Raw genomic sequence first — 19105 nt, 5'->3', positions numbered from 1 at the left:
GTCTTCAGGTGAAAACACTAGGGCCTTGGCACAGAGTAATCAGCTGTGACAGCAGCCACTTGCTTGATGTGTAGGGTTCTAACCCTACTTTTGAATATGTCACGGGAGAGTTCTAATTCGCCAATCTTTCTATACCAGTTATTTAGAACACTGATATTTTTTTATCAGTTACCAGCATGACCTATCAGTTACTGTGCCAAAGTACAAACTCAAGCCTTCAGGTCTGCATCTACGAGCATTTCAGCACCAAGTTTCCACAATCAACGAATGAAAAACAGTCAAGTCTGGATCATGTACACTTTGCACAACACCGTCCATCCATGGCCCAAACAGTTCAGCAAACAATGTAAACACAGTTTATTTGACACAGGTAACAGAATACGTTCATATAGCTACACATAATAACAAGCCAGAAGATTCACTAGATACTGCGGCACGCCCAATGTCGAAGATGCAAGACACGAGTAGCTTCCAAGCACGCACATCACCAGAAACAGCAGCAGCACTCCTCCAGACAGCAGCAGCAGCATAGAGCGGCCAACCTGAAAAAGGAAACGTAACATTAATGCGATGAAAACAGGAAAATAGAATGAAAATACCGGGGGTCTTGTGCAATAAAATGCTTCATCCATTGAATTATGCATCTATACACATCTTTGTCGAACAAAAAATCTGTATCAAGACATCATCCTGTGTAGTAGTATGAATTGACACTCCGGTATGGTGCAAGTCTAAAACCCCGAAAATACATTGATTAAGGCATGTAGACTTTCAGCTAGGGATTACCTTACATAAAAAAGGACAGACCCAGTGCATAGAAGCTCCCACACAAGGTGGGGTTATAGGAACCTAGTCTTACCCCTGCAAAGTGCAATGCAGAGAGGCTGGTTCGAACCCAGGACCTCTTGGCACAAGTGGGGAGGACTTCACCACTGCGCCAAGCCTGCCCTCAGTGATTACCTTACATCTACTTAATAATTTAAAGACTGATTAAATGTATGGTATTATTTCGTATGAAATGAAAACTCTTCGCTAGTCCACAGGTTCAAGCTTGGTGCCCAAAATGACGTGTGCAGCTATCAGTCATCCTACAGGTGCTTGCATAACACACTGACTGTTTCTTTTTTTTCCTTTTGGGTTCAGCTAACAGATAGTACATTCAAACAAGTGAATTATAGGCACTTCTCAAGGGATGTATTTTGGGTGGACACAAAGCATTGATGCAATACTAGATGAGCATCTATTGGTTATTCCAGATAGCCGCTGTCTAAGGTCAATGACTATCTGCAACTCTGCATCAGGCAACAGTGTGCACTAGTCTAGCAGACGTATCCTACCTCCATTCTCTTTTAGATGTCGATTTAGAGTGCATAAATGCAGTGTTCCAAAGATGTGCGAACAATATGTCAGCAAAAAAAAAAATTTACGGGCTCCTGCTACAGCGTGGCATCATCTCGAAGTTGTGTATTACTAGATGTTTCAATATGGAGGCAAATGCACACCAGCATATATCTGTGATTCTGTATAATATCGCTTCTACACAATGCTTTGTTTTATTAGGTGCTAGTAGATACAAGACTTTTCATTGTGAAGTTCTTGTTTAGGCAACAGGTAATGAATTATTTATTTATTACACAAATTCAACCAGCACGGGAAAATTAATATCTGGATGATGTATTCACGATTCAGACATACTTTAGTCTTGAATATGTAAACGATTTCATAAGGAACCAACCAAGCCCCTCTCACAAAGAGACCAAAGAACTAGCTCCAGAACAACTAAGCATAACCTGATGATCTCAATTCTCAAATCTCAACAATGAGCTGCAAGTTCGCCATAAAGAAAAACTACATTATTGGTGCGCTCTAAACAAGAATTTCACCACAGCCAACAACACATCCCAATCGCATACCCAAAACTCATAATGCATGTCAAGAGAAGGCCTGAATTAACATTACCATCCTTTGAGGAAGCCAAGGCAGCAGTCATCGTCGTTGTGGTGGTGGTGGTGGTGGTGACCATGGTGGTGGTGGTGGTCCTCGGCGTGGTGGTCATGGTGGTGGTGGCCGTGGTGGTGATGGCCACCGTGCGGCGGCGGCGGCGGGTAGTAGTAGGGCGGCGGCTGCTGCGGCTGGCCCTGGCTGAAGTATCCCTGGTACCCCGGCGGCGGCGGCGGCTGCTGCTGCGGCGGCGGGTAGTACGGGCCCTGCTGCGCGCCGGGCGCCGGCGGCGGGTACACCGGCGAATACCCTGCAGGCCGCGCGGAACAAAAACACAGATCAGACCATGGCAGACCCTGCCCCAACAACACACGCTCCCCAATCGATCGAGGGAAGTGATGCGTCGGTGCCGATTTGGGGGGGAAGCACGGAGGGTTTGGGGGGAGATGAACGGGGGGCGGGGGCGGGGACTTGCCTGGCGGCGGGTAGGCCTCCTGCGGAGGGACCTGCTGGTAGCTCATCGTCTCTCGGCGTCGGCGGCGGCGGGGTCGATCCCTTTCTCCTTGTGATCTACGGCGGGCGGACGGGGTCGTTCGGTTGACGCCGGGACGGAGGAAAGACGAGACGAGAAGCAAACCGCACGGGGTTCTCGGCGCGACCCAGCGACTTCCTTCAGCTTCCCGTGGGTTCTTTCTTGGGGTTTAGAATATTTACCAGGGCAACTAACCAACAAAGCTGGAATAGCTCAGTTGGCTAGAGCGTGTGGCTGTTAACCACAAGGTCGGAGGTTCGAGCCCTCCTTCTAGCGATTTTTATTTTTCGAATTTCATTTGATTTTTCCCTTTTTGCAATTACTTTTTCACCAACACATGACGTGTCATTTTCATCCAAACTAATATTGCCCATGTCATCTTTCATTTTCCCACGAAACAATGCTTCATTTTCATTCCATTCTGCCATCACATGAGATGTCGTTCTCACCCAAACTATTTTTGTTACCATGATGTGTCGTTTTCGTTCGAAAATGTTGTCCGTGTCATTTTTATTAAAAGTACCACAAGGTCGGAGGTTCGAGCCCTCCTTCTAGCGATTTTTATTTTTCGAATTTCATTTGATTTTTCCCTTTTTGCAATTACTTTTTCACCAACACATGACGTGTCATTTTCATCCAAACTAATATTGCCCATGTCATCTTTCATTTTCCCACGAAACAATGCTTCATTTTCATTCCATTCTGCCATCACATGAGATGTCGTTCTCACCCAAACTATTTTTGTTACCATGATGTGTCGTTTTCGTTCGAAAATGTTGTCCGTGTCATTTTTATTAAAAGTACCACAAGGTCGGAGGTTCGAGCCCTCCTTCTAGCGATTTTTATTTTTCGAATTTCATTTGATTTTTCCCTTTTTGCAATTACTTTTTCACCAACACATGACGTGTCATTTTCATCCAAACTAATATTGCCCATGTCATCTTTCATTTTCCCACGAAACAATGCTTCATTTTCATTCCATTCTGCCATCACATGAGATGTCGTTCTCACCCAAACTATTTTTGTTACCATGATGTGTCGTTTTCGTTCGAAAATGTTGTCCGTGTCATTTTTATTAAAAGTACCACAAGGTCGGAGGTTCGAGCCCTCCTTCTAGCGATTTTTATTTTTCGAATTTCATTTGATTTTTCCCTTTTTGCAATTACTTTTTCACCAACACATGACGTGTCATTTTCATCCAAACTAATATTGCCCATGTCATCTTTCATTTTCCCACGAAACAATGCTTCATTTTCATTCCATTCTGCCATCACATGAGATGTCGTTCTCACCCAAACTATTTTTGTTACCATGATGTGTCGTTTTCGTTCGAAAATGTTGTCCGTGTCATTTTTATTAAAAGTACCACAAGGTCGGAGGTTCGAGCCCTCCTTCTAGCGATTTTTATTTTTCGAATTTCATTTGATTTTTCCCTTTTTGCAATTACTTTTTCACCAACACATGACGTGTCATTTTCATCCAAACTAATATTGCCCATGTCATCTTTCATTTTCCCACGAAACAATGCTTCATTTTCATTCCATTCTGCCATCACATGAGATGTCGTTCTCACCCAAACTATTTTTGTTACCATGATGTGTCGTTTTCGTTCGAAAATGTTGTCCGTGTCATTTTTATTAAAAGTACTACTTGGTCTTTCAGAACCTTGTACTTGGGTCGATGAACCCTTTATCTTCCTTTTGAATGCTCTTGTAAACGATGAACTTTCATTGGGAATAAATAAATAAACTTGAGGGCTTTCCTTGCAAAAAAAAAAAGTACTGCTTGGCCTTTTATCACATGAGACCATAATTGAAGCTTAAATTCTTGGTACAGAAACGGTAACCCACTCTAATGACACATATATGACACCAGAACATAGTTGAATTCTTGACTGGCTCCTTGTAAGCGCAAAAAAAAAAACTTGACTGCCTGATCGTTTCTCATTTTCTACTAAAGGTTGTTTCTCGACCAAATGAAAGTATGCACATGAGACTCATGGTGAGGGTTTCTCTTCCCCTCTCGTGACTGCGGCGTCCAAGGCACTCATCCCCTCCAAGCTTCGGTAGCGAACCCGTGAATACACCTGCACTCTACTTGCCACTCTGGCCAGTAGTTTAGCCACACTCGGGTGCTAGTAATTTAGCCACTCGGGCGGCCAGTAGTGTAGCCACTTGGGCGGCCAATGGTGGAGAAGGGGATCCCGGTGCATCAGCTCTGGCCACTAGTTTAGGTTATTGTTTTTTTTCTTGAAGGAACGATGTTCAGCAGATTGTGGCGATTCATCTTCGAGTTGGTCTTCCGAGCGCCGGTCCTCCTCGAGTTCGCCTGTCGTGACTAAATCGGCAGAGCTCCGGCATAGATTCATGTCGTCTTCTTTGGACAGTGAGTTTAGGGTTTTTCGCCGTGCGTGACCGATGACGAAATTTAGTAGATCAATTCAAGGGTTTAATGATGGATGATTTGCAGCCCTGGGGTACTAGTCCTTACGGGCAAGTGCACGAAGACTTCTTGTGTGACATCAACAAGGTCAAGCTGACTAGTAGGGGAGTAGAGATAGTTGCACGTTGCCGGCTCTTTCTGACGGTGGTAGTATTAGTTCGGTGACCTATAAAATAAATCTGGGTCCTTTTTCGAAAATAAAACCTGAATGTTGGTTCTGAAATCCTCGTCCTACCAAAACACAGTGATACTACCCTACTGCATACTACTCCCTCCATACCAATTGAACTGCTAAAATGAGATATATTATGATATAGAGGTAGTAAAACCGTTTGATTCCCTTAAATACGTGCGCTTCGTAAGAGCATCTCCAACAGACGCACGGCAGCGCGGTGCTCTAAAAAAGTTTTGCGGCGTTGAAATAGAGTTTTTGCACATGGGAGGTTTGCTAGACGCACAAAAACACGGTGCCCAATCCCCGTGGCCCCACATGCAGGAGCCCGCATTCACAAGTCGGCGCCCCAAATCTGCAGCCCCGCAGCTCGCGTGCGCTAAATTTACAGCATTGTTTTTTGTGCGTGTTGTATTTTATAGCTTCTGCTGGAGCGCTATTTTTGATCACGCACGCTATATAGGCATATTTTTCAGCGCGCGGCTTTCTGTTAGAGATGCTCTAAGCACCTATGTGCATCTGGAGTGCAGTGTGCTGCCTGGTGCAGTGCAGGAATGGTCGTCAGTAGTCAGGACATGGCTTGATGATCGCTCGGAACGGCTTCTGCTACATGCGTGAAGAAAAATAGGAATTTGACGGATCAAACGGCAGAGTGAATGAAACAAAGAAAAAGAACAACAAGAGTGGCTGCATGCGCGCGCGAACAGATTAAGACCTCGACTAATCAAGCTGCATAGTGAGGCAAAGAATAGAAGGGCAATAGTGAAACTGATCAAGTGAGTGATTACCTGGTTTGGCGCTCGGTATCTTGTGGGTTTTCAACTGGCTGGTCTCGCTAATGAAATCGGGAGCCATGACTCATCTTCCCATAAAAAAGAAGTAAACAAGGAACAATTTCCCGGTTGTGATGAATGAATTGAGTATGAAAAGAGATGAGAGGCTGGCATGAAGGGTAAGAGCCACTCGGGCTAGCCAAGGAGACTGCCTGATGTGCATAGTAGTGAGAGACCGATCCACCAGAGAGAAAGAGATCCCATTCACAGCCACAGGCAAGTCATCCTTGGCTACCAGAAGAAGCCATTACCACCATGCAACGCCCCTCCCTCTCACTAGATCTCTTCTTCTTCTTCTTCTTCTTCTTCTTCTTCGCATCTCTCCCTAATGCTCTCTCTCTCTCTCCACATGGCAATCGGAGACTTTCCCCATTCGGCCAGGCCTGTGTGCCCCATTTATGGCACCTCAAAGTGGCAAAGCATCGCGACGCAGAATATTGCCGATGCAGGCAAAGCAAACGGGTCCAGATCTTCCCCCCATTTGGAAAATATTCCGAGAATCCGGTCGCCGTGGCCGTATAATTTTCTGCGGCCCGTGCTGCCCGAAGAGCGCATCTCTGCTGCTGCAACTTGGCCGGGCGCGTTGACAGCGGAGAACGGAATTTTGACGGAGCCTCGATGATGATGTGGGAACAAACGCATTTGTATAATGCAATACGTACAGCTGAGCCTGGCCACTTGCATGGCAAATCTATGGACGGACGCCACGATCTTATCGTCCTAATCATGTGCTTTAGCTCAGAGCTGTACTGCGGGCAGTACTGAGTACTGACAGCATGCATATATCTTTGCTTTTCTGCTGCCTGATGCTTGATGCTCGGCCACTTGATGACACTTGTGCACGGCGGGTCGTCACGAGTGACCTCAATTGCTCCGGCTTTTGAGTTTTTCTGTATTTCTTTTTCGTGCTTTTGTTAAGCCCATAGTAGCATGTCGGCAGCAGCCTTGCACTTGCCGTTTCTGGATAATCATTTCATTGGAACCAAAATAGTACTCCCTCCGTTTCTAAATATAAGTCCTTTTACACATTTTAAATGGAATACAACATAGACATATTTTAGAGTGTAGATTCACTCATTTTGCTTTATATGTAGTCACTTGTTGTAATGTTTAAAAATGAAGGGAGTATTTCTTTACGGCGGTAGTATGCAAGATGCTTAGGAAAGGTGCTTGGAGAAGTAAATCGGATTTTCTTTAAGCATCGGTGCTCATTTCTATAGGGTAGATGCTTGATTATGCACCCCTTTTGTAGGGATGAACACTCGTGCTAAGGAGAATTCAATTTATTTTACTAAGCACCTTCCTAAATGTCTTGCATTGTACGAGGCCAGTCAATAGTCGGCTAACTTTTTTTATGAAAAAACTTTCAATCTATTAATTATGACATACAAAGAACGCAAAAATGACAAAAATTATAGCTATGTCCATAAACAACCTCGACGACCGCAAGCACTAGAGCGAGCCGAAGACGTGTCGCCGTCATGGCCCCTCCCTTACCACAACTGGACCAAACTTGTTCTAGTGTACAGTTGAAAAGTCATCATGCTAGGGCCCTACAGAACCAGTATACAAGAACATCAACCGCCGTCAATGAAGAGAAATATAGATTGAAAGAGTACAACATGTAGACACACAAACAAAGACAAGCTCCAAGCAGATCCACCAAGACCACTGATCGAATTCTACAAGATCTATCAGAGACACACATTCACACGTCCTCTGACGACGCTAGACGCATCCCTAAAATGAGGGCTAGGTAGGAAGATCCTCACTCCATCCTCAGAGAGTTGCCACCTCTCGTTTTGCTAAGCAGGACAGAAACCCACCAAAAACCGAAGCAAGACCTCTCCCACCTACAAGGGCCAGGTTCCACCAACCACCGCGCCTCCATGCCCGCAGGGCCACCGGAGACGAGGCGGTCCAGCGATGGCGTCGACGGAAGGCAGAGGAGCCCTAAGCTTATTTTCCTGGAAGACGAGGCGGCGGCTGTATTTGGCTACCTTAAGTTTTTCTTTTACTTTGCTTTGACATAAGATAGACCGAGTCACGTCGTGTACACATTAGTCAGGTAATTGTATCGCTAGGGAAGGGTGCACGATAAGCTATGTAAGACGTGGTTTAGCTCTGCACTGAACTCATTAAGCTATGTAAGTCGTGTACACATTAGGGTAGCACTGGAATGTATTAGCTCTGCACTGAACTCAAAGATATCTGAGACTTAAATAAAGGCGAGACAATTCCCAGCTGAAATGGAATACCTGAGAAATCTCAAATTAGGGCAGCATGGGTTGCTGCTGATTTTAAACCAAAAAATAGCATCAGTGTTGTGGGTGTTGTGCAACGGCGCGGCTATGTGCCACCCAATGAGAGCCCTAGCACGGCTCATTTGCACGGGAGCATGTATTGGGTCGGCCTAGTAGCCATGGCTCACCTACTGACGACATGTTACTTTTTTTTTCTTCCGTTTTTATTCATATTTTCTTACTTTATCTTCAAATTTGTTTATATTTTGCAATTTTGAAATATATATTATAAAAATTAAATATTTTGTTTATATTATCCGTAAAAAATGTGAAACATGTATATAAAATGTATTTGAACTATATGAAAATTACAACGTGATTCAAATATAATTTAAAAATGTACAACTGGATAAAATATATTTGAAGTTCTGGAAAAGTATTTTTTTCAGAAAAACATTCATAAGAATATAGACTGAAGAAAAAATATAAAAACCATGAAAAGACACAAATAAAAATGAAGAAAATAAAATAAAACTAAAGAAAACTAAAATAGAAAATTAAAACTAAAAAAAGAACATATCAACCGAGCGATCGGGCAAAGCGAATGTGCCCGCGACAACGTGCGAGGGAACAAACGCACGAACGCGCTAAAAATGGTCCGGCCCGGTACTGTAGAGACTGTAGGAGAGCCATATTATATATCAGTACCATGCGATACAAGCACTTTCGCCTGTGCAGTGGGCGCTGCTATACCTCGCTTCTAGCGAGACCGAGTGAAGCCCCGCATGAGAGGGGAGGCACAAGATGGGCCGGCCCAGGCGCGCGGGAGGCCACAGTCTCTGCTTTTTGTTTGTTGGTTTGTTTGTTTGTTTGTTTTGTTTATACTTCCAAATGCTCTAAATAAATTAATTAAAAATGATATAAAATGAAAAAATGAAAAAATGTTAACCAAACTTTTGAAAAATGTTAAATGTTAAAATAAAAATGTTCATCATGTATACAAAAAATATACAATGTGTATGAAAAAGTTATCATGTATTTAGAAAACGTTAATCAAGCATTTGAAAAAAAATATGAATCTTGTGTTTTGAAAAGTGTTAATCATGCATTTGAAAATTTTGTATAGAAAAAATGTTGACCATGTATTCATAAAATGTGAATCTTGTATTTGAAAAAAATGCTAATCAATCATTTAAAATTAAAAATATGTATGGAAAAAATGTTGACCATGTAATAAAAAATATTAATCTTATATTCAAAAAATGTTAATCAACCATTTGAAAAAAGATAATGTGTACAGAAAAAATGTTGACCATGTATTAACAAATTTTAATATTTTATTTGAAAAATGTAAACATGTATGAAAAAAATACAATGTGTAAGATGTTAATCATTTATTTAAAAAATGTTTAACTCATATAAAAAAATCAGATGTATACAAAAAATATTGAATATATACTGAAAAAAGTTAACACGTATTGAACAGAAAAGAGAATAGAAAAACAAATAAACAAAATAAAAAAAGTGAAGAAAACAAAGAAATAAACAATGGAAACCAAAGTATAATGAAGAAAGAAAGAAAAATGAAAGAAAAGGGTGAAAAACAAAAGAAAACCAAATTTGTAATGAAGAAAATAGAAAAACTGAAGAAAATCAGTGAAAAACCGAAGAAACCAAAGAAAAAGTAAAATATAAAACCAAAAATAAATAATTAAAACCGGACCAGTGCAACCATTGTACAGGAAAGGAAAGAGCAATCCATAGACCGAGCGAGCACAAGTGTCAAGTTTAGAACTTGAACCCTAGTGAGCTGGTTCCATCACAAAAAACTAACTATCTAAACTACGCTTAGTTCGTTCACTCGATGACTCGATGCTGTAACAAACTAGCAATCTTGCAGCGCACGGCCAGTTCAATAATATATTGGGGAGCTTCACCTAGTCGTCTCCCACCCCAATGACTCTCCCCTTTCATGCACAAATATTGCCCAAGGTTTAGCCCTTTGAATTCCTGAGCTATGCCATGTGCTGGTATGCTAATGTCACTTTGCACCGACTACAAATGGCGCGCTTTGTTGGGGCCCGGGGGGGGGGGGCGCTGCCCCCCCAGCCTTTGATCAATTCCTGAATAAAAATTTATTTAGGGAGGTTTGGATTAGACTTTTTTAGCATCCCCCCCCAAACACTGAAGATTTTTGTTTCGCGCCCCCCCCCCTCCCCCCCCCCTCAATGATCTTCGGCTAGCTCCGCCACTGCCGACTACATATCCAAAGTGGCACTCTCATTGCTCCACATAAAAGATGTGGTATGCCCTTCAGTGTTAATTTCTTAGTGCGATAAAGTTTTGCCTCATGACTTGGGGTTCATCGTCTCGGGGTTGATGCTCAGGAAAACCCCAGCTCCTCATGTCGGGCTCCATGTGCTACCTTCGTGTGCACGACCACGACCGATTGGAGGGCTTGACCAAGTGATGTTACTCGATCATGGTGACTTTTGGCATCCATTTAAGTGACACAGACTTCATCCTCATTTGTTCATGAAGACGCTACCTCTCGCCCATCTTATTCTTCGAATTTGTCGCGGCTTGATAGTTTGAGGGGAGAGAAAGCAATTAATGTCATTATGAAGATTATTTATGTCATGAAAGTTGGTTCCAAGATAAAATGTAATTAATGAAATTAATGTTGCTTCAAGAATAAATTACAATTAATGTAATCAATATTTTTTTAAATCAATTGCAATTAATGTAATTATTATTGTTTTCAATTTATCATGATGCCATGGACAGTTGGATACATCATCAGCGACATTCTCGTCGACCACGAGGCATTTGATGATTTTGTCAATCTTAAGATGCGATGCCGGCTCAGTATCTCGAGAATGCTCATAGGGATAGGACATGTGACCGTGCGTTGTTAGAGGTGAGTATATATGTACATAGGCGTCTGCGATTGTACTGACGCGGGGTGTTGAATATAAGCACACCGACGTACTTCAGTTGTAAGTAGACACCGGTGGTAGAGGTAGACAAAGTGCTGAGATAATGGTGTAGTAACTATTTTCTGTTGATTAAATAAATAAAATGGATGGGTTGACTTTGACGCACACCGACGCATGACCGCCGCGGGCCCTTATTTTGTTTGGGTCCGTCACCGTCCAAACCGCGAAGACGAAGCGAACCAACCTGTGGTTGAGATGGTTAGGTGGACAGTGATATCCCCAACCCATCAGGGTTCAAATCCTGGTGCTCGCATTATTTTTGGATTTATTTCAGGATTTTTGGCGATGCGCTTTCAGTGGGAGGAGACGTTTCCGTCGACAACGAGGCGCCTACGGTGCCTTCATAAATCTCAAGATGATATGTCGGCTCAGTCTCTCAGAGGTGCTCATAAGGGTAGGGTGTGCGTGTGTGTGTTCATAGGGGTAAGTGTATGCGTGTGTATACGAGTGCTTGTGTCTGTACTGATGCTAAAAAAAAAACCGCGAAGACGAAAACGACCCACATTATATCCGGACCAAATCTTGGTTCGCACCCACAAGCAACGAATCCTGAACCCCCTCCTTCCTGCACGACCCTGCACCGTCTCGTCTCGTGCCGCCCACCCGCGCCGCACGCGGAGAATCCATCCAACGCCTTCCTTCGCCCGGTTTCCTTCCGGTTTGCCTCCCCTGCCTGCTCCCGGCTCACGCCATGACCCTATCCCCCAGCGACACGCCGAGCCCAGGCTCTGCAGCGTCCCGTGCGCCGGGTCTACCCTCGTGGAGCACCCGCCGCGAAGCTTCCTCCTCTCATCAACTCTCCTATCCCCGAGTCGTCAAAGCATAAAAAAGCTCGCCGTGTCGGCAAACCGGAGGTTGCGGCCGCCCGACGACACACACCACCACCGACCAGCGCAACGCAACAATCTCCAAAGTCCAAACCCCAAACTGCACTCCACTCACTCCACACGCGCGCGCGCGCGCACGATCGTCTCGTCGACCAGCCAGAGAAAGAAGATGCAGCAGGGGAGGACGAGGAGCCGCCCGCGCATCGCCGGCGCCCGGCCGGGGCCCTCGTCCTCGCCGTCGCGGCGTGGCGGGAGCAGCGGCGGCGAGGGCGCCGGACGGGGGCTCCGGCTGCCGGTGCAGCTGGCGCAGGGGCCGCGGCCGCGGAGGCGGGCCGACGGGAAGAGGGCGCTCACGCGCTCCGCCTCCGAGCCGGCGCTCTGGTGGCGCGACGACGCCCGCGTCCACCCCGTGACCCATCCGCCTTCCCCGCCGCCGCCGCCGCTCGACCGCCCGCACACCTGCTACGACGTCCTCGCGCCAGACTCCCCTTTCTACGGCTCGGCCGCCTCCTCCGCCTTACTGCTGCCTGATCGTCGCACGCCCTGGGAGGTACGGCACGGTCCGTGAACTGAGGAGCGCGGCGCGCGCATTCATTTTAGTTCGCGGGGTGAACTGGATGGTTTTTCTCTGTATGTAGGAGGCCAAGGTGGTGGTGAACGTGACGGTGGAGGGGAGCCCGGGGCCGGTGAGGGCGATGGTGAGCCTCGGCTCCAGCATCCGGGACGCCATCGCCGCGGTGGTGGAGCGGTACCACCGGGAGGGGAGGAGCCCCCGGCTGGACCCGGCCTCCGCCGACTCCTTCCAGCTACATCACTCTCACTTCTCCCTCCAGAGTAAGCTAGCCATTCATCGTTTTTGACCTAATTTAATGGATATGCCATGCCAATTTGCCGATCAAATGGGGATTAATTAGTCTAGTTTTCTGGTGCTAAAGATGTGGTTGTTTGATTATGTTGTTTGTGACGCAAACCATTTTCAAGTGCTGTCATTGTCACAGCAAGTTCTGCACCATTCATGTGTACTGGGATGTCTGAATCATCCGTAATTCAGAATATGTTAAGAACTACTAATGATGTTTAATAATTTTGTTAGTTATGTAGCAAGTCTCTGAAAAACAGTCTATGTTCAGGTGGCATCTGGCTGTTTGGTTTAGTCATTTTTGTCTTGCTTGAAATTTATTTCTCCCACCACTTCATTCTTTAAGGATTCAGCAATAATATAGGCCAATCGTTACGGGTTAGGATGTAGACAACTTTTTTCTTGACAGAACATGTAGACAACTTATTTGGTACTAGTTGTATGTAATGACTTCTTTTTTTAGATCATCTATGCAAGGACTTGTAAAATGATCACTCTGAAAAGTGTATGAACATCATTCAGCGAACTTCTTCACCCAAAATTTAAAAGTTATGAAATCAGCATTTCAACTTCGGTCGAGTGGACAAGTAACACCTTGAGGGTATTTTCTCCGACAGGTTTAAACAAGAACGACAAGATCGGCGAAGTGGGCGGCAGAAATTTCTACCTGCACAAAAACGACGGAGGCAACGGGCTTGCACTTCAGAGGGGAGAACCTGGTGTGCATTCAGGAGGCGGTGAAACTACAGAGAGCCATGGAGGGCAGCTTGCCGGTGTCCCGTACCACCATCAGCTCCTCGCCATTGTCATGAAGAAGCTGGATAAAATCGGCAGGCGAACGAGGAGGATTTGGAGGCTCCTGACCTGTGACTGCACATGACTCTGATCCTGTGGATGTTGATGGTAGCCTAACAGCCATCGTATACCGTGACTGTCTGGTGTAGTAGTAGGCTAGCACTAGTAAGTTAGGTTAGAAATCAGTGCGCGGCGCCGGTGGTACTGCTGTTGATTGACGATAAAGAAGGCATGCGGCGCGGTAACGCAAGTTATCCTCGTGTTGACGTGTTGATAGATTGGGTTGATCAGGACAGGAAGTATAAGGTATAGAGAGAATTCCTTATTTAACACTGTGTATAAATTTTATGTCTTATTTGACATCGATAAATAATTTCTTTTCTGTCTAATAACGAGTCTAAAATTAATACCTTTTATAACACTTATTATGTCCATTTTAACCTAAATGACATCTGAAAAGACCTTTTTGCCCTCACGTGATATGTTTGTGTACGTGTGTGGGTGTTGCTATGTGTGTGCTACTGCCCTCGCACTGATGCTGCGTTTATGTTCTACTACACCGCACACACACACATACCATACGAGAGGCAAAAGGGTCTTTTCAGGTGCCATTTAAACTCAAAATGAATGAAAGTATCATAAAAGACATAAAATTTAGCCTCATTGTTAGATAGGGAATAAATAGGTTTTCAGTGTCAAATAAATAAACGAAATTTAAGATAATGTTAAACAAGGAATTATTTCTAAGGGATATAGTGGAGCACACGTACGCTTGGCAGCCCGCGCACACCACTCCTGATCTTACGTCTTATCCTTGCATAAGCACTAGTGATTGTGTGGCTGCAAGTGCAAGGTACGCTCTTGACTAATATAAATCAATACAAACATATTCTCAACATCCAGAATTACTTATCGCGAAAGTGAATAAAAATAGTTGTAACTAAAATACATTCAAATACATTCATTTCTCTGCTAAGTATTTTGAACGGAGGGAGTATTAGATTATTCATGACTCAAGGTCAATGACAGCACAGGTTACGGGTCATGTTGAGGAGAATTTTAGTTTATTTTCACGATCAATGAGAAATTAAGCTAAACTTTAGGCAATAATCAATCGACGTTGGGGCAATGGTTGTGTTGGACTGATGTGGAAACTAACCTATTGGGTAGGACTGCACATAATAAGAGATTTTTTTGAGAGAGAACACATAATAAGAGTTGTTGTGCCGTTGTTTTAGGACCTCTCACGGTGCAATGAGTATCATGATAAGATTCTTCTTGCTTGATTGTTATGCTGATAGAGCCTAAGCTTATACTTCCTCCGTCCGAGAAAGGATGTCACTGTGGCAATTTTCCGAAAACCCCCTCCGCAAATTGTGCGCCTCTGCCGCGTTGCTTCCCCTTCCTTTGCCGCGTTGCTTCCCCAGCGAGGAGAAGGCTCAATTTTTTTTGTGTGATCTGCTCCCCAACTGACGCGTCCTTCCACGATGGTGGCAAACCAGAGCTGGCCCTGCCGGTCGTCAACCTTGTCTACCTTGCCATCAACCTCGTCCACCTCGCTGTCAACCTTGTCTACGAAGCCGGTCCACACAGATCGACCAATGGGAGCCAGGAGGCTCATGGAGCTGTACGAGCCGGATCCCAGCGATCGCCTCATGTACCACAACGGCACCATGCTCAGCGGCGACATCCCGGTGTGCATCCTCCGGTATGTGCAATACCACATAAAGACTGAATTGTATCCTGATGCTTTATAAAAGCAGAGAAGATGCTCAATCTTTTGTACCCTGATGCTCAAGTTTTTGTAACCTGTAGATGCCATGCTCAATTTTTTGGTAAAGCTACTGGAGTTGCTAGCAAATTCTATTTTCGTTCTTATTCTTACTGTCAAAATTCGGAGCAAATTCTAGTAATATTTGTACTGCCTGTGCTTGTGGTAATACTCCTAGCCGAATATTTGTACTGTACTGAAAACTTCACTGAAACTAAATTCAGTTAACTCCATAGACACCTGCTTTTTTTTTTGTTTAGAAGAAGGGACCCCTATCTCCAATATTTTAGGACAAAATACTCCTAGCCGTAGTCCCTCAACTAACTCTATTCTTCCTCCCCCAAGCCCCTTATTTTTTCAGATTCTTCTATGCTCAATGCAGAGATAAACACCCATGTCTGTAATAACCTTGCAACACAGTGGCATGGGAATTTTCAGTGAAGTCACTAATGGACAAGACAAGCCGGAACAAATCCTAGTCTATCTCGTCTTTCCTAATAAACATTATACTTGGAAAAGGCCGGACGGAGGGGCTCCCCCTCCCTAGGGTTCCGCCCGCGCCACCGCCGGCTCCCCCGTCGCGGGTAGCCGCGGCCGCGGCCGGCGCCCGCCGCCGCTAGCCCTCCCCGACCCCGTCCACCTCCCTTCTCCCTCCCCTCCTCCACCGTACCCCCGTGTCGCCTCCCCGCCCTCCCCAGCGCCTCCCCCCTTCTCCCCCTCCCGCCGCCGCCTGCCTGGACCACCGGGCCTTGCTCGGGTGGTGCCGGCGGCGGCGGCCCCGTCCTTTCCCCCCGCGCAGCGCCACGGCTCGGGTGGCTGGCGGCGGCGTGCTTCGGCGGCAGCGGACCCGGCAGCGGCGCGGCTCCTTGGGTGGCGCGGTGCCGGGTGGCGAGGTGGTGGCGGCGCTGCTGCTTGGCGGCGGGGCGTTGCAGTGGCTGGTGGTGATGCCCTCCCGACCCAGATCTGGGCCTTTTTGGGCCCCATCTGGGTCTGGGCAGGCCTGGCCGGAACTCCTCTGCGGCGTCTCCGGCGGACGGCGGGGTGACTTGTGCGGGGGGTAGCGGCGACGGCGGCTCGTATACTGCAGCGCGGTGACGAGGGCTTCACGAGCCCGTCTCGGGCTCAGCCGGCCTATCTGGGCCTTCGGTGCGGGGGCGAAACATGGTTTCGCGGGAGAGCTGGAGCCGGCATAACGCCGGTCGTGGCCATGGGCCACTTCTCCACCTTCCCTTTCCCCCGGTCGATTTGGCCGCGGTTGCCTGGTTTGCCCCTGTTGCTACGTCCGGTCGGTTCCCGCCACGGGCGGTGGAGGTTGTCTCCTCCTGCGTGGCTGCTGTTGTTGCCGCCCCTCGTTCCCGGTTGCCTTCTCTGTTCCCGCCGGTCTCGCTTCGTTTGCCACGGTGAAACGGCGATGGGAACTGCACGGCCGTGGTGGCGCATGTTGGTGGGCGGCGTGTTTGGTGGCGCACGATGGATCGTCTGGAGTCGTGGGTGGTTGGTGGTCTGGAGAAATCCGTGTCGGCTTGTCCGGCACCAACGCGGTGACGTCTGTGGGCGTCGCCATGCCTTCCTGAAGGGCGTCGGGTTTGCCCCTTCCCCCGCAATCCTCTACATACCGGGGGAAACCCCAGGACTTGTCCGGGCACCAGCGTCGTCGGCGTTGCGGTCCTTCTTGAAGGTGTTGCTTGGTATGCGGTGGTCCGGAGTGCTCGGAGTGTGGTGGAGGTCTCCGGTGGGCGCAGCGGTTGTGGGTCTTTATCGTTTTCGTTAATCCGTCGTTGTTCGCATTTGTTTCTTTTTTGTTTTCTCTTTCATTTTTTTTGGGCGTGACTATGCTGCTTCCGCCCCAGCACCTATCGTTGGCTGTATCTGTCGTGGTTTTGTCACGGTAGATGTACTAGAGAAAGGACTTAGTCGTGGAGCCATTGCTACGGGTTAGCTTGAAGGGGTTAAAGCGGAGCAAGGATGCAAGAGAGTTTATACTAGTTCGGCCCCTTCGATGAAGGTAAAAGCCTACGTCTAGTTGTGATGGAATTGATGGGGTTTCGATGACTAGGGAGCAAACAAGCTTCGCCTATGTCTCGAGTTGTTGTCTGTCCCTGAACCGCCGCCGGGTCGTCCCCTTATATACACGGGTGACACCCGTCGGTCCACAGAGCCCCAACGCCGGTTCTTACTCGTATCCGGATTGGCCTCTCCTTATTCCTAACTTACAATACAAGTATACATATTAAGCCGGTTTATAGTTACAGGTCTTAAACCGACTACATGCCTTGGGCCCTCATCTGCCTCTTTGGGCTTTAACACCTTTGAACTACTGATGAAGTTAACCCGGCCCAGGTAGGCCGATTTACGCCCAGTAGTAATATCCCCAACATTAGGCCCCAGATTGATTTGCACGGGTTCATGTCAATCCTTAGCAAAAAATCTTCGTCTTCCACATCTTCTTGTAGTTGTTGAACCACCGTGATGTCACCTTCTCTGGCTGCTGTAAACCGGCATGACGTCATCATAAAGACAACATTCATGATATCTTCTTTGTTTAATAGATCCGCGATAACCGAGGCGACAACTCTGCTTCCTAGATTTACGGTCCCTTGATTCCCGCGCCTGACACATGTCTCTTGCCTTATAAATAGGACCGAAGGGTTACTTCTTTTTTCCCCTTCGTCCCCTTTCTCTTCGTCTTCCTCGCGTCGCCAGCTTCGGAGCTCCGCCGTTACCATTGACCTCTGCACCGTCTTGGGCTGCTGCATCAACCTGAACGCACTAGAAAATCGCGGCGATCTTCCGCGTCTCCCTCAGCTCCGGTAAATCCTCTGCTTTCCTCGATCTAGATCTGTTCTAGGGTTTCATGCTCTTGCGGTGCCCCATCAACTGTTCATACTCGTACCCAGACTTCTGGATAGATCTGTGAAACCCCGCTCTAATTAGCAGTAGCTTTTAGCATCCGCCTGTAGTTTCGTGCTCAAGGCCTTAGATCTCACATATTTTTCTGCTCATTGAATCAATACTGTTCTGCTTTAAGCTTTTGAATATTTTTCCTCTTTTCTGAACTGGCTTTAGATCCATCGTCGTAGAGAAAACATGTGAAATCTGTTTCTGTATACTTAGCCATCCGCTACCTCAGCAGTCTTCATGTGTAGATCAGGCGGTTTAACCTTGTAGAAATTTTTTTCCAACCCGGTATATATCATTAGTCCCCTAGTTGAACCGCCAGATGTTGTTGCTTCATAGACTCTGCGTTAGATAGATATGTCTCCGGTTTAACATTACACATACCAATGTATTTTGATCAATGCATTTTTGAACCGGGATCTTCTACCTTGTAGATTTCCTCATGGCCAAGCAAGTGTATGAGTGCAATTGGGTTCCTTCTCACGTCACAGAGGCTGAACTGGACGGTTTAGTCCTGATTGGCGCTTTAGGCAGCAAAGATACCATCCATTGGAGGGCTTCTGGCAAAGAATGCCCTCCCACACCTCGAGAAGGAGAAGTTGTTGTGTTCATAGATCATTTAGCCCGGGGCTTTAAACCGCCCGGTTCTAAATTTTACCGGGATGTTTTAGCCGATTCTAACTCCATCCTCAAGATACTGGCCCCAACTCTGTGACAAACATGTGTCACTTTCAAGTGCTCTGTGAAGTGTTCTTTCAAGAGGAGCCCACAGTGGAATTATTCAGAGACCTTT

At 46.4% G+C, this 19105-nt stretch overlaps 2 protein-coding genes and 1 non-coding gene across 3 annotated transcripts; 2 read left to right on the top strand and 1 right to left on the bottom strand.

The window, feature by feature from the left end:
• Window positions 1-238: 238 nt before the first annotated feature.
• LOC125509986 (cysteine-rich and transmembrane domain-containing protein WIH2-like) lies at window positions 239-2605 on the bottom strand. Its single transcript, XM_048675065.1, has 3 exons — window positions 2417-2605; window positions 1960-2251; window positions 239-542 (listed from the first exon to the last, which is right to left on the bottom strand). The coding sequence occupies exons 1-3, from the start codon at window positions 2460-2462 to the stop codon at window positions 485-487; spliced, it is 396 nt and encodes a 131-aa protein (XP_048531022.1). The 5' UTR covers window positions 2463-2605; the 3' UTR covers window positions 239-484.
• A 70-nt stretch (window positions 2606-2675) lies between these two features.
• Window positions 2676-2749, top strand: TRNAN-GUU. Its single transcript has one exon. It is a non-coding gene; the product is annotated as a tRNA-Asn (tRNA).
• A 9026-nt stretch (window positions 2750-11775) lies between these two features.
• Window positions 11776-14049, top strand: LOC125509985 (uncharacterized protein At4g22758). Its single transcript, XM_048675064.1, has 3 exons — window positions 11776-12539; window positions 12628-12823; window positions 13466-14049. Exons 1-3 carry the CDS (start codon window positions 12159-12161, stop codon window positions 13726-13728), a joined length of 840 nt encoding a protein of 279 aa, XP_048531021.1. The 5' UTR covers window positions 11776-12158; the 3' UTR covers window positions 13729-14049.
• The last annotated feature ends 5056 nt before the right edge of the window (window positions 14050-19105 follow it).

The sequence above is a fragment of the Triticum urartu genome, chromosome 5 (genome assembly GCF_003073215.2).
Source record: "Triticum urartu cultivar G1812 chromosome 5, Tu2.1, whole genome shotgun sequence".
NCBI lineage: Eukaryota > Viridiplantae > Streptophyta > Magnoliopsida > Poales > Poaceae > Triticum > Triticum urartu.
Note: the sequence above shows the minus strand (reverse complement) of the source record. Positions and strands in the feature narration are given on the sequence as shown.